This window comes from Lutjanus erythropterus, chromosome 1 (genome assembly GCF_056507025.1).
Source record: "Lutjanus erythropterus isolate fLutEry1 chromosome 1, fLutEry1.hap2, whole genome shotgun sequence".
NCBI classification, from domain to species: domain Eukaryota; kingdom Metazoa; phylum Chordata; class Actinopteri; order Lutjaniformes; family Lutjanidae; genus Lutjanus; species Lutjanus erythropterus.
Window position 1 is genome coordinate 40440701 of NC_139317.1, and position 17953 is coordinate 40458653.

Genomic DNA, 17953 nt, shown 5'->3' on the forward strand with positions numbered 1-17953 from the left:
CATACATATTTGATCCTCAAACCGCTGCAGGCACAAGGCTTACCTGTTCACACATTCTAAAAATGGCTCTTTACAGCAGTATAAAAGGTTCCATAGAGAACCATCTGACTGATTACAAGAACCTCTCCACACAGTATCTTTATGGGACCATAAAGGTCCCGGCTGCAGTAAAAAACCTACAGAACTGTTTTATGATAATGTGTATGTGCAGAGGTGGACTGACCTGTATGCTAGTGAGCCAGAGTTGCTGGAAAACGACCTCATACCTGGAAAATACAGAGAGGGGAAGTGAGCAGTAGGACAAAGATTCAAGAGTTGGTAAATACAGGACAGGAGGGGGCTTTTTACTTGCTATGTTTGTCATCTCAGATGGAAAGTTTCCTTCTTCCTTCTATTTTAGGCAGTGATCATCTCATCATCCTGCTTTCCCTGCACATACAGTAAGTGATTTGATTTGCCTCGTTGACCTAACGACGTGTCTACACAGGATTGTCAGCTCCAGTCCTGGCTGCAAGAATCGGGCAGAGAATTGAATAACTCAGGTATTAGCTACTCTCATGGAAGCTGTGGAGCAGCCAAAAAACAAAATGACTCTGGCGCTGGTGAGGGCGGCCAGCACCAAGGCCAAAAAGCTGAAGCTGAAGTACTGCCTTCAGATCCAGAGCCAATAATGGCTACTGGACACCAGCTCCAAAAAATCTCTGGCTGCATGGACATCCATCCTTATGAAATAGGAAATTTCAAAATACAAAGTCAAGTCAAATTTTTCCCACAAGACATTACAGTCTCAATAGCTAATCATACTTCATTTATCCTGTGTCTTGGCTGTCCACACAAAGTCATGACAGCTGTAGCTAGCTTGTTCTACCCAAGCTCCACCCTGTCTCCTCATCCTGGCTAAAGTCACTGCCAAAATGTTGGTATTTTGTATTTTTCATCTGATAGCATCTGATATAAATAAATACAAATTCAAACATGTAAACAAAGCATACACTGCACTCTTTCCCAAATAATCATCAGATTCTCTACTTATTTGGTATCAGCTAAATGCAGGTATGCTTCTTTTCTAGGGAACAACTCTGCTTCCTTCTAATCATTCATATCTACCCAAAACGGTCCTGGGTGCAGATTCAGAGGAGGACGGAGGGGACGAGTGCCCTGCAACTAGTGCTGGGTACCCTTAAAGTGATACTGATGCCAATGGAGTACTTCATTTGAAACATTTTTTTGATGGTTCTTCTTTATGAAGAACATTTGTGGTGACTGGCTGCAACCAAAACCATATAGTCATTTTTTCCTAGATCTGTGGACAAAAAAAGGACTGAATGCAGGTTTTGTTTGCCTGGAGAAGTTTCAATACTACTGAAAAAACATGAAGTAATCCCACCCAAGTAAAGTATTTCTAAATTATTTATGTAATTGAAAATATATCTTTAATAGAAGCCAACTCCATTTTTGAAATAATCCATTTTTAATATACTATTTACTTTCCCAAAGAGCAAAGGACAGTAAGAAAGGAGATCTGTGGCTTCAGATCTTCTGTACAAAAGATAAATGGTAAACTGTGGGACTTGGCGGTCAATACATATACATCTGAGGCAAACACTTCATCAAAAGTTAGTTCATGGTGTTACCCAATAAATGACCTGTGTGCCGACTGTGCCTGTACGTTGAAGTGAATCAGAAAATAGTCTTTGTGATGGCTTAACTAAAGTTTCTACTGTGAAAAATAATGACACTACCATAAAACAGCTGCTTTAAGAATGGAGTTCGGTTTAACAGTCTGTCCACTTGAAAGACCACAGGGAGCAGAGGGTATTTTAATGTTAATTACATAACCTGAGCCGACCTAACCTCTAATAATGAAGCTTGTAAAAAGCATAAAGTAACGCACGAAGTGGAGCTAAAACCAACCTGTTTTCTACTTCTCTCGGGCCATAGTAAAAGCTGTGTAATAAGCACAAATGGCAATCAAAATAGAGACCGTGGTTGAATTTCTTTCCCAGCACACGGCTGTCCTCCGTCAAAGTTGTAATGAGATCTTCGCCCTTGCGTACGGTACATGCAAATAAGCATTGCTTCCCTGCTCTGCATCAGAAAGTCAAACCCAAAAACAGGATAATGAGGGCAAAGTTTTGGCCTGAGTGTGTTTCTAGCAACACAGTCAAGGAGACAGAGGACACCAGTGGAAATATCTCACAGATAAGAAAAGGGAAGGCTCGGTGTCTTTAACCGAAGGTGACATGCTCACATTTATCTGCAGGGAAGAAAGGGCTTCCTCAGTTCACCTGCACTGTTTATGGTTATTCTTTTTCCCACTTTCTCCGGTGTTTCGTTTTTGTTTTTTTGTTTTTTTTGCAAAGAAACAACAACAAAGACTAATCTAAATAAAGGTCAGCTAAATACTGGGCTGGGTGGGGGACAGGAGAAGCTTAAGTCTTATTTAATGTCATCAACACGAATTATTAACACAAAACTTGCTGCTCAGGTGAAAGGTGGTTTTCTCTGCCAATGATTTCACTACAAGCTCATTCTAATTGCACATTCATACAGCAAGGAGCTTAATATCAGCAATATAATTAGTGGTTTCCTGATGACAAGTTTGTTTCAGCTGAACTTTAGGCTAAAATCACCCTTTACAACTTTTATTTTTGTTCAGTCTTAAAGGGCAACTTCAATATTTTTCAACCTGGACCCTGTTTCCCCTTGTTTATATGTCAAATTGACAAATAAACAGTTTTTGAAATTATTCTAGTATTGAGCAAGCTAAGAACTAAGCACTAAAAGTGTCTCTTTTGACACTGGCAGGCTCAAGATATATATATAGATATATAGATATATTTTACATGTCTGACAACATTATGGAAAGGATCCTTACAGAGATAGACCCTTTTTTTGTTTAGAATAAGATTTGTTTTCTTTAGAAACAGCTGTTTTATTTTATTTTGTCAATCCCACCAGACTCCATTTACAAAAACACTGATTCTATAATTGTAAAATACACTTCATTTAAACTCGACAGAAACAAAATAAACAAACCTAATATGTTTTGGTTCATGTTTCCGCAGCTCCAACAATCACTAACTGGTTGTTTGCTTGAAGTAAAGCTTTAATTCGCTGAGTTAGATGAGAAAATATTCTTGATCCACACACCTTTTTCGTTGTTGCTTCTCTAACGTTCGACCTCCCTGTCACTACTCTCACGATATTTTCACATCTAACTCATGAATGAATGGTTGGAACAGTGGAATGGTGAACCTTTTATTTTGCTTTTGTTGAGTTTTAATGAAGATGATCATGATGAAGTTACTGTTTCTGTAAAAGTTCCTTTTCCTGTCAGTTACATAGAATGACAATCTGAGCCTGCCAGTAGCAAAACAGGCCTTCTAGTGGCCATATTATATGGTACACAATTACACATAAAAGGATTACATCAGAGCCTGTTTTGTCAACTTCAGCAGAGTCACACAATATCAGACTAATTTCAAAAACTGTTGCCCTAATTAGTCATTTTGATGCAAAAATATGGGGAAATAGGGTCGAAATAGGGTTGAAAAATACTGAAATTGCCCTTTAAGTGCACATCTTTCCATTATTGTGAAAGCAGTAAATACAACAGAGAGCTCTCACCCACTGGAGAACTGTAACAACTGAAAGCTTGCACTTAAGATAAAGCCGCATGTTTACGATATTCAATATAATCCATCGTGTGTATTTTGTGATGGAAGTTCATAATGTAGAAGCAGTCGAAACATTCGAACACCTCAAGAGAGGGAACATAAAGATCGTACTGTACTTCAGGTGACAGGTCAGCACATGAGTACAGGGTAATCTGGGTAATACTAATTGGTTAACATTTGAGTGTCTAAAATCGTGACTGTGTTCCTTGATCAAAACACAACTTTTACTGGGCTGCACAGCTCATCGCCATGTAAACTAGACCCTTTTCAGCAGGTTGAGCCATCAGTGCTTTTATATTCACATAGTAAACAGCAGTGACTCTGAGTTTCAGTCTTTTGAGGAGGTCCAGGAGTCTAACAGGAACAGCTACTGTTCTGGTTCACAGCTATCACACCTATTGTCTACTGCAGCAACGTTTACAGCACATTACTTACTCAAGTTATCCTCATCATCGCTAGACGAAGAGTCCCCGTAAATGAACTGAGACTTAGATTTGGTGAGGATGGGGGAAAGGTTGAAAGAGAAGGAAATTCGCCTCTTACGTCTCAGGCGTCCCACTGCTGGGGGGAAGGCAGGAAGGAAAGAACCACAGCAGGAACGGATGACTTAGTAAAATGAGGTAACTTTATAATAACAGTGAGGATGGATGAGAAACTTCAGCACCTGACTGTTTAACTGCTGAAGAAATCAAGCAAATCTAAAGAAAAGCGTCTGCTAAATGAAACTTTGTTGTAAGAAAAGGCCCTGCACACTCACACGGGTGTTTACACTTATTCTTTCCAATCAGATCTCGCCTCAGGTTGACATTGAATTGAGCCATCACTGATATGGAGATGCAGATGTAAACAGTACAATGTACACTGACAGATGCTGTTTGCACTAAAAAAATCAACTGAAATTTTATGAAATTATAAACTTGAAATTTAGTTTGTTAGAGACCTGAAAAACTGAATATGATAGTGGTCACTTGTTGGACTTACACTCAGTTACCGGAGGTGATCTAATCAGCTCTATGCCAAAACATTATCCTTCCTAATGGGACATGCATTCAGTGGCCTATGAACAGGAAACATTAAGTGAGAATTATCTCAGATTTCAGCTTTTATGAGTTTCTCCTAAAATTGCATGTGTCAGTGTCTAAAGTGAATAAATGAAGACGAAAATAAAATATTTGAGATTCACAATATTTATGACATTGTGTAGTGGAAACTGTCCATCCTGCACAAGTGGAGTTTTGTGTCTTGGGGTATAAGGATGAACTGTTTATTAACTGGAGTCTGAGGAAAAAAATAGTCTTGTTTAGTTAATTAATGAATTGATTAAATTTTTATTACAATAACAAGCAAAACAGGTGATTTCACTCAGTATAATAGATAGAGAAATTTATATTTTTAGAGAAACTCACAAAAGTTGCCATATATTCAATATCCTCCAGTACCTGAATTTAAACAAGTAACCAGTATCATGTTAAATCTACCAGGTTTATAACAAACCAATTTTCCTGAAAATCTGCTCAGAATTAAGTCACGGTTAATTTTGTAGTGAAATCTGCACCTGTCAATACGCACTGTATTGTTTACAAGAAGATCTTGACCTGAGTGTAACCTCTCTCACCCTGACAGGTTCAACAAAATTAATCAGAGGGTCAAACAGATGTCAATCAATAATCTGTTCACGCCCACACAGACAAATAAGTGACCTACAAAAGACCCTGGGTGTGTAGGGCCGTTAAAAAACTGTGAAAATGTGTACTTTTGTATTAAACTACCTTTCCACTGTATTTATCATTGCTGTGAGTGATTCTAGGAAAACATAATGAAATCTACATTTTGTGTTACTCTTCATATAAAGTTACAATTCTCCCTAAAATGACTGTACGTTTGAACATTAAGATATTTACCACTTTATTGATTCATTAATCATACTCAACTTTTCATTTTGATATATGACTTTAAAGGAAGGAAATTGTTGATCAAGAGGTCAGACAGTTGTTGGTAAAACAGAAATGCGCCTCGCAACTTGTCACTCACCATCAATGTCTCTCTGGCTGATGGCGAGCATGGATACAGACTTGGTAAGGGGCAGGGTCATGGGAGGACAGTTGTTTCGCAGGGGCCGATACCGCCTCAATTTCTGGAGCGTGAGACATAGAAAGTTGTGTCAAACAGAGTGCATGACAAAGTGAAAAAAAGGACACTGAGCCTGGCAGAGATAACGCGGAACAAAACATTACCAGTCACTAAACTGGAAAGAGGAACGGTAAACTTAAAAGGGAAACTACACAAATCATTTGTGATGTTGTGTTCGCAATTTGTTTTAATTCAATGTCAGCGGAGAGCAGCCGCCCGAGGAAAGCGATGTTTATTAATTCTTACTAATCCCCGAACTGACAAGTCTCAAAGTTCCCCAGACTGTTTATAAGTCTTGTTTATGTACGAGCAAATCCAGTTTTCCTCTCATGTGAATTAGGCTGAGGATGTTTGTGAGGATCCCTCAGGGCCGACTGCATGACAATATGAAAATATGACATCTAAAGGACAAACGTGATGATTTTATGTGTGTGTGTGTGTGTGTGTGTGTGTGTGTGTGTGTGTGTGTGTGTGTGAGTGTGTGAGTGAGTGTGTGTGTGTGTGTGTGTGTGTGTGTGTTGGCTGACCGGGTCATGTAGCCTGCTGTGCTCCGCCAGTTCCTCCTGCTCCTCTGTCAGAGAAACCAGGGAGCCCCTGTCATCGCTGTCATGCCGGGGCATCCTTGAAGGCTCTAGGATTCGGGGCCCCTGGCTGGTGGGGACCCTCAGCTCTTCCTGGCCCCCGCTGAGCCCCTCCAGGCTGTAGCTGTGTGGACAAACAGAAGTCAGACGTCACCTCAAAGAAGGAGGAATGACTCTATTCATTCAGTGCACGGTACTAGTAGTCCAGGCATTTTATTGAAAAGTGTGGGTCAACCTCACACAAACTGAGACATAAAAAAAAAAAACTGATTTTCTGTCCTCAATGTGTCTTAAGGATTTTTAAGGGTGGAAAGGTTTGAAAATTGCCTAAATAAGTTCCTTTGCTTTCCCAAAAATGTCTTTTTTAGTGCAGGCAAGAGATGAAACAGGATGAAAATTTCATATCACAATTACAGTGACAGAATAATTAAATTATCATGGTTATCATTATTATCACAGTATTGTTAAAATGTGCTACAAATGCTTAAAAAGTACTGATGCACACACTGAAATCATTTCAAGTTATACTGAAAACCTCTCTATTTAAATGGGATCATGTCCTCTGTGATTTCATTGTTTTCACTGATGCAAAACAAACCCATGTTGCTGTGCCTGCATCTGGGAGACTGTTGCTTGATGCTGGACAGTAATTACCCTGTAAGTTTTCTAAAGCTCACAATCAAACATGACTATCACAAGAACGAAAATTTGAAGCAGTAATAGTAATTGTGGAGAATTTTATCAAGGTTTATCATGAAACCAGTTGGCGTTTCATCTCTGGTGCAGACATTTTGTCAGAAAAAAAGAGGGGTGAGCCTCACATATTCCAACAGAAGATCTAACAGAAATTATTATTCAGAAAAAGTCTCTTCTATAACATAAAAGAGATCCAAGTGGTGGTTTCAACCATACTCTTGTACCACTTTTTAAATTATGATTTAAATCGATATCAATATATAGTATATTTATATATCATATATATCATATATATCAATGTAAATTGGTACTAATCCATGTAAATGTCGACACTAACTAACAGAACTAACAAAATTATTTAAAGCTATTACAAGGACTTTTTAACCAGTTAATTAAATACTGATGCCTCTAACATTTGAAATGAGAGGGTTGTCTTTTGCAGTATAGGCTGCCACCAGGTCAGATTCCCCATGAAATCAGATGAAACAAGCCTGTGTTTACATTTTCCCAGCCAGAGTAACACCGAGGAGCACATTATCCAATTAAAAAGAAGCAGGAGTAGATTTTTATTTGCATAACTTTATTTCTGACGTTATATTTTGTGGTTATGACGTTGGAAACGTTGCTTGTGGTAGCTTTAAATAATGACTTAAAATAGCACTTTTATATGACTTTCTTTAAATTTCTGAGTGCCAAAGTGGCACTAATGGACATAATTGTTAGTAATAATGCACATAAACAGGAACAATTTGTTTTCATTTCAAAGATATTGTAAGAAAACAAATCTTCACTTTGACCCACTTATGCATCTAAGGATTCAAATTTTCTTTTTGCATATGCACTGTGCTGTAAACATGGGTGACAATTAGAAATTCATCATTCAGCATCACAGATTGTCAGTATTTTTCAGTACTTTCCACCATTAGATTAAAGCTGCAACAATTAGCTGATTAGTCGATCAAAAGAAAATTAGTTATTAGCAGCTATTCTTATTACTGATTAATCATTTCAGTGATTTTTCAGGCAAAAATGTCAAACATTTGCTGGTTCTAGATTCTTAAATGTGAGGATTTGCTGTACTTCTTTGTCATTTATGATACAAAATAAAGAGTCCTTGAGTTTTAGACTTTGGACAAAAGAAGCAATTCGAAGACATCACTTTGGGTTGTGGTAAATTGTGATGTGCATTTCTCACAAATTTTTTACATTTTAGACTAAAATATTAATCAAGAAAATAATTGGCAGATTAATCAATAATGAAAATTATTATTAGTTGCAGCACTTCTTGTAATAAATGACATATTTATGAAACTGGAAGAGTTGATAGAGCTTCTGTTGCAATTTGTGTGAGGTCATGTCAAATAACGTCTGGACTGTAGTCTCTCTTGACTCTTCATCACAACTTTCTGGTTTCACACAGTTACTGCTGCATCGGACACACACAGACATGCACACATGCACCTGTTGCCATACACACAGACACACACACACACACAGCTGGTCCTGCACAGTGTTTAGCCAGCTGAGTTATCACTGGGTTCTGGAGCAGATTTACAGCTGAAGCAGCGGCAAATGACTTCCAACATCAGCATCAGCATAGAGAGCTCTGCAGTTGTGATTTACAAACCCAATTACATCGATCTATGACTGGAAATAAGAGGCCTTGAAAAAATCCAATACAATGATTATGGAGAGGAAAACTACAGCTACATTTCAGGATGAGCTATGCCACACGGCTGCAGCTCTATCCGCTTCAGGACAGACTCTGTGATAGTTAAAGCTGCAGCAGTAAATCTCTCTTATCTCCAGCCCTTGGCTTTTGCCTGGCACTCCATTATCCAGCAAATCATCAGTCCAACACATTCAAACATCACTAACCTAAACTGGACCACAAGAATCATGACTTGGTGATTATCAGTGACCAACATGGAGCAGCACTCACCTATCCTCGGGGCCGTGAATGTAGATGACTATATCTGTCATATTATAGCCTGATTCTCGCCAGGATTGTTACATACTGTCCTACAGAGCCACAAAGTCCTCATCGGTGCTGAAACATGAATAACACCAGCAGCTGTTGTAGCTCTCTGCTGGAGGAAGCTCCCAACTGACACACTGACTGGGCAGGGCATTTCTTACACTCAGAAAAACACATGCACGGAGGCATATATGCCCTGACAAACCACAAATGCAAATCCAAACAGCATGTAAGTACGCCTCATTCAAAGTAGGTCAGGACAACAAAACACCACACACAGACACACTGTACCTGAGGGAACTAACAACTTCCACACCGTGGCCGTGGGGAGCATCGGGAGGACACCAGCTGATGCTAACAAAGTGTGAGGTGAATGGGTTAGTCAAGGGAAGAATGGAGATGGACATACAGAGGAGTGATGGGGAGCAAGTAAAGGATAAACAGGATGGAGTTACAGCTATGTTGAAAGACACATTTTTCTAGCATAAGTGAACAACTGTTCTAAGTACGTACATTTCATATTGTCAGACATGAACACTATAAAAGTGTGCACGTTCAGTTCCTGCTGCAGTGTTATGGTAATATTAAGAGGAAACAGGAAATGACCTTGAACCTTAAGCAAGAAATGCAATATAGAACAGCCTGCATGTTGTCGTTGAAACTACTGGTGCAGCAGCCACTGCTTTCTTCTAAATGTGTGGCCTGATGGTCAGAGCAGTGGCCTCTGACCATAAGAGACGTGCCTTAATTTGAGCCCATACAATATTATTGACCATATATCACCTGACAAGTGACAGGAATCTTCTGCCAGAATGTTGAAAGATACAGTATGTTCAGGTCATTTACAAACTTTCTGTCCACCAGAGAACAACGATAAGTTTATTTTTCAACTGATTTCCTATCTTGATCTAAATACCAGGGAAAATACTTTCCTGCAGGGAAAATACTTTCCTGCAATTAAGTCATTTTACTGGGTACTTCAAATCTGAAATTTTACTCTTAGTTAAGTATGCATTACACCATGTAATCTACTAAAGAACTTTTAAAATCATAATTTACTGCAGAGTAGGCCTATAATTTGAATTAATATCCAAAGCTTTCATCAGAATTTGTTTGGCCAATAAGGCCTTAGAGGCCCATGAAAATCATGACATACTGACAAAAACAAAAACAAAAAATGCTGCAGCACCCAAAGGTTTGGAAAGGTGACAGTGACCACTAACCAGAACAGTTGGGAGTAATTTAGACTGAATATTTGGAGAAACAGAAAGTCCTTTGCTATCACTCGTGCATTAAACATCAACGGTTGAAAAGTAGGTAATACTCTGAGTAGTTTTTATGAAGAATACTTTGTACTTTTATTTAAGTATTTTTTTCACACTAGTAGTTTTACTTGTAGTTGAGTAATGTTCTAGTGATGTAACACCACTTATACTTGAATACAGATTTTCAGTTCTTTTTCCACCATTGTTTACCTCTTTATTAGCCAAATTTAAAGGACCACTGCGTAGGATTTAGAGGCATCTAGCGGTGAGCTCGCCAAACCAGCATTTGAGTTGTCAATTCTTAGTCTGACCCACTGGATGCACATTGTGGGTATAAGACCTGCTGCTGGTCGCTTGACAGAAGTGGCATCGCAGAGTCCGCTATCTATGTTTTCAAAGTCCCCGGGGAAACAAGAAAGGCCTCTTAGTTGCACCCTACATGCTGAAAATGCTACATTAGTGTCTGGGATGCTAATAGTATGAATGTTAACAAGCTAACAGCTGTTACTTTATCTTTTGCTGTGATGTTCCACAAAAGTTCCTCCTCAACACTATTTTGCAGTGGCACCATCACAACATCCTGGGTTTAGCACTGCCCAAGACCTTTACAACTGGGTTAGAGAAATGCAAACAAGACAGGGTGTTTTTTCCCTTACAGGTGTAAGGTGATGATCTTTAAATCTGAAGAGATTCAATCCTCCAACTTCAAGCCATAAAAGAAGGCTGAAGCCTGAAAATGACATGTAGTCTGGGTCTCATCCCTACAAACTACTCTACACTACGTGCTACCTGGGTGTGGATGCTTATGCCAGTTAGGAATGTTGCTGGATATATTCACACAGTCAACAAAGCCATTCTTCTTCTATCTTCAACAATTCTGCTTAACACAACTTCTATCCTGTATTTACTGCTGTGGCACACTGTCTTCTCCAGGACTGAGTTCAAAACTTCTCTGATGCCTTTACAAGTCTTGAAAAAGTCCCCTACAGGAACTTATTACACACACAAAAAAAAATCCTCTGTTCTCAATCTCTAGCCAATACAGTCCTCTGAGCCTCCAGAGCTCAGCTCGCCTCTGTCCGTGTGGCTGCTTGTTATAACCACTGCAGTACAAAACACCAGTGTATCTCAACCATCTATTTGCCACAGTATTTCTTGCACATTCCGACGGGTGAAAAGAGAGAAACATTTTTCACTGCAGTCGCCTGCGGGGACGGAGCACAATGCAGCAGTGGTTCAGCAGGCATACATTAAAAAGTGGAAGATCAACAAAGGCTACACCTAACACGTCACCTAGCAACAAGTCAATCTTCACAATACATGAACTGATGAATGTGATTCATTAGTACCTTCTCCTGTGAAAGGTCCGCTTCCCCTCACCAGGGCTACGGATGGAACTGGAGGTGATGGATGAGACGGACAGGAAGTGATGCATGATGGGTGAGATGAGTTAGGATATGAGGGGATGTAAGGTCAATAAGAACATAATGAATGAACGAACCAACTATATTATTTGCTGATGGGAGGTTGAATATCTATGGGCATTATTGTGTGTGTGTGTGTGTGTGTGTGTGTGTGTGTGTGTGTGTGTGTATGTCTGAGGCACAAAGCCACCATGTTGTAGGAGTGATAACATGTTCAGAATAATGATTTCAAATGGGCATTAGAGGCAGAGATCATTTCATTTTGTTATAGTGAGATCTGTAACAAACAAAGATGTTTTCTCATAATTGTAAAATATGATGTCAAAGCCATCTCTGCAGCATGACAATCTTCAATTTAAAAATGATATTTTGACACATTTTGGCTATAACAAATATCCTACTTCCTGCAATTTAAAAAATTGCAGAAGGCCATTTTGCTAAGATTTCAATTAACTGTTCAGCGAAATACACCTCTTTTTGTGTTTGTGCAGCGGGTTAGATGAGAGTATTGATGCCACTGTCATATCTGTCCATTAAATATTAAGCTGGAGCCAGAAGATGGCTAGCTTAGCTTAGCACAAAGACTGGAAATAGTGGGGAAAAAAAACAGCCTGGGTCTGTTCATACACAACGAAATCCATCTACATGCATATCAAGTGCAAAAATGACAAATTGAGGTTATGTGCCTAACTCTTCCTTGACCAGGTACAGTAACTTACCAACTCACAACTCAAGAGAGTTAATGAACCTAGTCAAGATATAGTCCCATGCATAAATCACTGTAAAACCAGTAATTTTAACAAACAAGATAAAACATGTGCTAGCTGTTGCCCATACTTCCAATCTTTATGTAAGCTAAGGTAACCAGCTCCTGGCTGCATCTTCATATTTATCCTACAGATACCATCTCCTCATCTAATTTTCAGCAAGTGAGTAATCATGTTTCCCAAAATGTGAACCGTTCATTTAAAATTTGACTAAACAGTAGAAAGGGGCCAATCAGGCAGGAAGTGGTGAATGCATGTGTTTGTCTCACTAATCAACTTCCATTGCATTCATTTTCCTGTCGCTCCACATGTACAAGATGCTTCTGTAATCACAGAAATTTCACAGTCCTAGTGCTTCACACAACACGCACTCCTGGCAGGAGGAGGAACATTTCTCTAAATTTTTTATCTTAATCACTTTGCATGCCTCTTAAGTGCCGCAGGTGCCTCATGTTTATCTATAAAAGGCACCCCCGGTCAAAAAAAGAAAGAAAGACTACAAATGAAAGCTCATGGTAATATGATATGATCTGATCTTAAGCACTTTATGTTCCTGTTTTCACTCCAACATTGTGGTACAGGCCACTCATGTAGCTCTGTATTAGTAATGTTAATGTGTCAGTGTGAGTGTGAAGTAGTTAACTGATGATTATACATATTTGAGTGTGAGCCAATGTGTGTTGTAAATGTGTTGAGGCTGAGGTGCGTGTCTCTCAGGCTTTGTGTGCATGCATCTGTGTGTGTACAATATCAAGAGCTCCCTACCAACACCAGACAAATGGCAACACAGCTGCTCGCAGCAGGAGGAGGAAACACTCAACAAGGCACAGAGGGAGCGCCATCAACAAGCTCTAATAATACTGACATCTGCACACATCAGCTCTACTGACATCCACCCACTAACACCAAACTAACACCAGCAGCAGAGGTCGAAGACAAAGGAGTGACATTCCTGTCTCACAATTCAACCCCATCAACAATGTCATTAGAAATTCTTCATCTTAAAGAGCCTAATATCATCTAGACTCTTTCCCAGTCTCACTCAAGGAAAGTAAAATTTCCTTGGTCTCACCTTCTCTGGTTCATCTCTGCGTCTCCTCCGTTGTTCTTCCCAGGACCCCAGCTGTGGCGGCGAAGAGGCGACAGGGAGCGGATGCTGTTCCGGAGGAGACAGGAGCGCCGTGGGACCTCAGTCACTCTGTCTTTGGCCTCTTCTTCAGCTTCTCCCGCTCCTCCTCCTCCCCCTCCTCCTCCTCCTCCACCACCACTGTCCGGTCCTGCAGTCACAGAAGCCCCGGTCTGGATGCCCTCCTCCGGGCTCCAGCCGCATTCCAGGCCCTGGCTGCCCTCGGGACTGGAGCTGGACGGGCCAACGCTGGCAGTGTCGTCCGTGGAGGAACAGGACACAGAAACCTCGCTGGCACTGTCTCCCCCTGTCACTGGTTCATCGTTCTGCAGACATCCAAGAAATATAGATGTTATTATTATTTAAAAGGCTCACTGCCCAGCATCATGTGCCTGTGGGGGACTTTCAGAGTAAAAAAAAAAAAAACACTATCGAAAAGGGTTAATTTATCATAAGCCACAAGAACAGCTTCATTAAATTAAAAAAAAGATAACTCAATGCCAAAATTCTAATGAAATGTTGACTGATTTATTATTTCAGGGATCACATGAGTATAAAAATTGTCTTTTTCACTTCCATCCTACATTTAATCAAAGTGCGCTCCAGTGGAAACTGAGCTATAGTCCAGTGTCAGTGCCTCGCTCTGCTCACAGAGGCACACAGGAAGAGGAACCATCCAGCTACAGTAACAGGGGAATACTTCAAATCCATAAGTCAGTGTCACTTTTTTATTAGCCTCCTAGATGAAAAATGTAATGGGACAGAATAGAATTAAACCGAACAGAAAAGATGTCCTTTGAATTATTGTTAATTACCTAGCCTATCACGTTGTATATCCATCTGCATTTCTTCAGTGAAGCATGCAATGAATTAGGAGAATGCCGGAGAGCTTTTTAACCCACAGGAATGGGATATAATGAGGACCAAATGGCAAAGCTTAGGGATAATGAGCCAGAGCCACTTTATAGCAACACTGACATTAAAACAAACGCCAATAAATGGTGGCAACCTTGTGAAAACAAACCTTTCCCTGGAAAATATTTTTAATTTATATACAGTGTTTTCTAGGTTTTTTCATCATTGTGACATGACTGTCTTACTACATACTTTCTATTCATCAACTAATGTGCATATTTGCAAATGAGAAATTGCTGAATTTCTGGTGGAGAAGGCCAAAAATATGTCAACTTTGCTGGGTCTCCTTGTATTGTCCTTGACCAGTCTAACCAACCTGACAGCTCTGTGATATAAGCAATGAAAAACGCCATGAAAACAAATAGTTCTGGTAAATACTAGCTTGGGTCTGATGGGAAACAGCTCCTGCGTGCACACACACACACACACACACACACACACAGGTACGGCAGAGTCCATTTAGAGCTAATTTGTAGGTGTGGGGTTTAACTGGGCCTATTGTGCTGCCAGCTGCAGTGTGAGAGCCGAGCATAGAGCTGCTTCTGTTAAGAATGAAAGATCTACTTTATGCTGTGGACATGACTTCCTCTGGGACTGAGAGGACGCATGTGTTTGTGTGTGTGTGTGTGTGTGTCTATATGTTCAGAGTGCACGTGACTGCAGTGTATGTTTATGTTTCACATGACAGAGTTAGAGCTTGGAGAAGGATTCAGCTTCATTTTATATTTCAGGCTTTTGGTTACTGCTCATATCCTTGCAGTGGGGCTGTAACAACACCAAAAACTCAAGGCACAATAATGTCATGATAAAAAAAAATGACCATGATATATTTATTACAATATTAAACAACAAAGAAAAGTGACCGAAACAATGTTGTTTATTGAATTATCAATCTGATGTGTATACAATTTTTCAGATAAAATTCTTTTCTTTCTTTTAACTGTAAATGCTTCTATTTACCTTCTTGTTAAAATAAAAGTAGCCAGCCATGACATAAACATGCAAAAGAATTGAGAGTTATGTATGCACATTTCCAAATCAAAAACAATGCAGCAGTCAGAAGTAATTTTCTAAAATAAAATAAAAGCAATAAAATGATTAACAATTTCCAGTATGGTATATTTTTGTGTTGAGAGCTTAGGTCAAGGCACCACAGTTCCCAAAACACACTGGCAAACACTAGCTTTCAAGTTATGTTGGCTTGTTTCTTAAAAATGGCTGAAGAAAATATGAGATCCTCTGAATATCTACGATCACTCGCTCTCAAGAACTGCGAGCATAACTTGTAAAAGTTCACATTAACCAATGGGACCAGCCTGGCTGACGCACTCAGCAGGGCAGTGCACATCACAGAGCCAGGGTCGTGTCAGAAAGGGAGACAGAGATTTGTGAAAGTCTCGCGAGATTTGAATGCATTGTTTCTTCATTTTGCACACCGCACAAAGTAATTATGTTTTATAGTGACAACGCTGTGGTTAGGGTAGGGTTTGGGGCAGAAAACACCTGGTTAGGGTAAGAGAAAGATCATAGTTTGGGTTAAAATGATTCAAGAGCTATTCTCTCTTGGCGTTCCCCTCTAGATATCACCCTGAGCCGGAGCTGAGCTGGAACCAAGTGAGAGGAAAACAGTGTGTACTTTTATATCTAACTCGGATTTATGGATTTATTTCGACCAGTCCAGAGTAGCTCCTTGTCAGTGGACAGGCTGAAAACAGTTTTGGTGAGTTTTAGTTTGTTTCTGTCTGTTGAGTTTAAATTAAGTGTGTTTTATGGTGCCAACAAGGCAATTAAAGCTCGTCTTGAATACAGAAGGAGATCTGTTGCGTTCTTCTATTTAATAAAGACAATAAGTATGAGAATATTTCATTTCTTGACTTGCACACATCTTCCAGCTTTTGTTTTATCATTTCTTTTGACTGGCAGCTAGTAGGCGATTACTTATTTGAGCCATTACTGCTTTGATTCTGGCAGCCAATAAAATAATAAGATGATATTTTGCTTAAGTTATGTGGCCCACTACTCTGCAGTGATTCCTGTTTGCCTCTAGCTGACACCGGTAATTCATCATGACATCAGCTCGAGAAGGATCTATTATTACATACCTGCCTATCTCACTACATTACATGAACATTTAGATTTACAATGTGTTGCTCAAGGACACATGGCCCTGACACATGTCCAACAGACAAGTTACTAGGATCAATGTCTTGACATCACAGTTATGAAACAGTTTTTCTACTCATTATTCTACAGCTTGTAGAAAATGTACAGTATTGTATCTTGCAAAAGAAAGAATATTCCCCTTCAGAGAGCAGTGAAGACATTAATCCTCTCTTACTGAAGCTGAATTTAGCTGCTGCGGTCTTTGTGTGGAATCAAAGCCTGTGGACGTCATGGCACATTTCGCCCGTCCCCGTCTATCTACCACGTCCCAACCCTCAGCATCGCACTGTCTACTCCCAGGCAGCTGATATTCTCCGCACCGACTTTTTCCATTGTTGTTTACAACAAAAAGGACATTCGGTTCACATTACCATGAGCATGTTTCAAGTGCTCGACGCTGCAGAAACTGAGAGATACAAGTATTTCAACTTTAACCAAAGGGTGCCTGGCTTCAAACAGACTTTCAACATCAGCAGAGTGACAGCAGGGACCACAGCTTGCACTTCTCCAGCAGCAGTATAGAGCTGCCGGCTTAAAAAGATGCTTAGTAGATGTTTGGCATCTCAGCCTCGGGCTGCTGATAAATAAAAAGGCAAGCACAGGCTGACAAAACAGCTACTTCATATATACTGTATAATCCCCAAAGGACTAGCTGCAGGGGCAAACACACAGTATAATCTTGCTGTTCGGCGTGAGTGAACTGGATGTTGGGATTGAAGCCAGCCCAGAATTTGGTAAAAGTTGTGGAACCTTGAATTCACTGCTAAATCATATAAATATTCTGTTATTTTCCATTTTATACGTTGCTCCTTTCCTTCAGTTTTTGCTTTATTTTTATATTTTATATTTTTTGTTCTAATTCATTTGTGCCCCCCTCCCCCCAAAAAAACATTGCCACCAGGGATATGACACACCCTGCCCCCCTCTTTTAAAGCAGTTACAATTTCAGTGTATTCATTCTGAACACAGATTTTCACTACACGATTGTTGCAGCAATATTAACAATATTATTGAAATATACACAAGTACATGTTATCAGTCAAATTCATCTTTAAAGGAGCTGTAAACGACATTTACCTCTTACAGAGGTCACAGTAGACCAACAGCATCTAAGGCAAACACAAACGTACATTTACGCTTCATTTCCATGATAAATTTGGGGAAAAAACGTGTCATCTGAACACACATTGCTCACAAAACTCAGATCAAGAACAAGATTATATTACTG

General features: G+C 39.7%; 1 protein-coding gene across 1 annotated transcript in view; it reads right to left on the reverse strand.

The window, feature by feature from the left end:
* The window catches only part of akap13a (A-kinase anchoring protein 13a), a 152210-nt gene that overhangs the window by 43254 nt on the left and 91003 nt on the right, over window positions 1–17953 (reverse strand). The window contains exons 12-17 of the mRNA XM_084721804.1: window positions 13594–13973; window positions 9357–9419; window positions 6338–6515; window positions 5712–5814; window positions 4116–4241; window positions 224–266 (exon numbers count right to left, since the gene is read on the reverse strand). Of these exons, the coding sequence (XP_084577930.1) occupies window positions 224–266; window positions 4116–4241; window positions 5712–5814; window positions 6338–6515; window positions 9357–9419; window positions 13594–13973 (893 nt within the window). The remainder of the gene's footprint in view (window positions 1–223; window positions 267–4115; window positions 4242–5711; window positions 5815–6337; window positions 6516–9356; window positions 9420–13593; window positions 13974–17953) is intronic.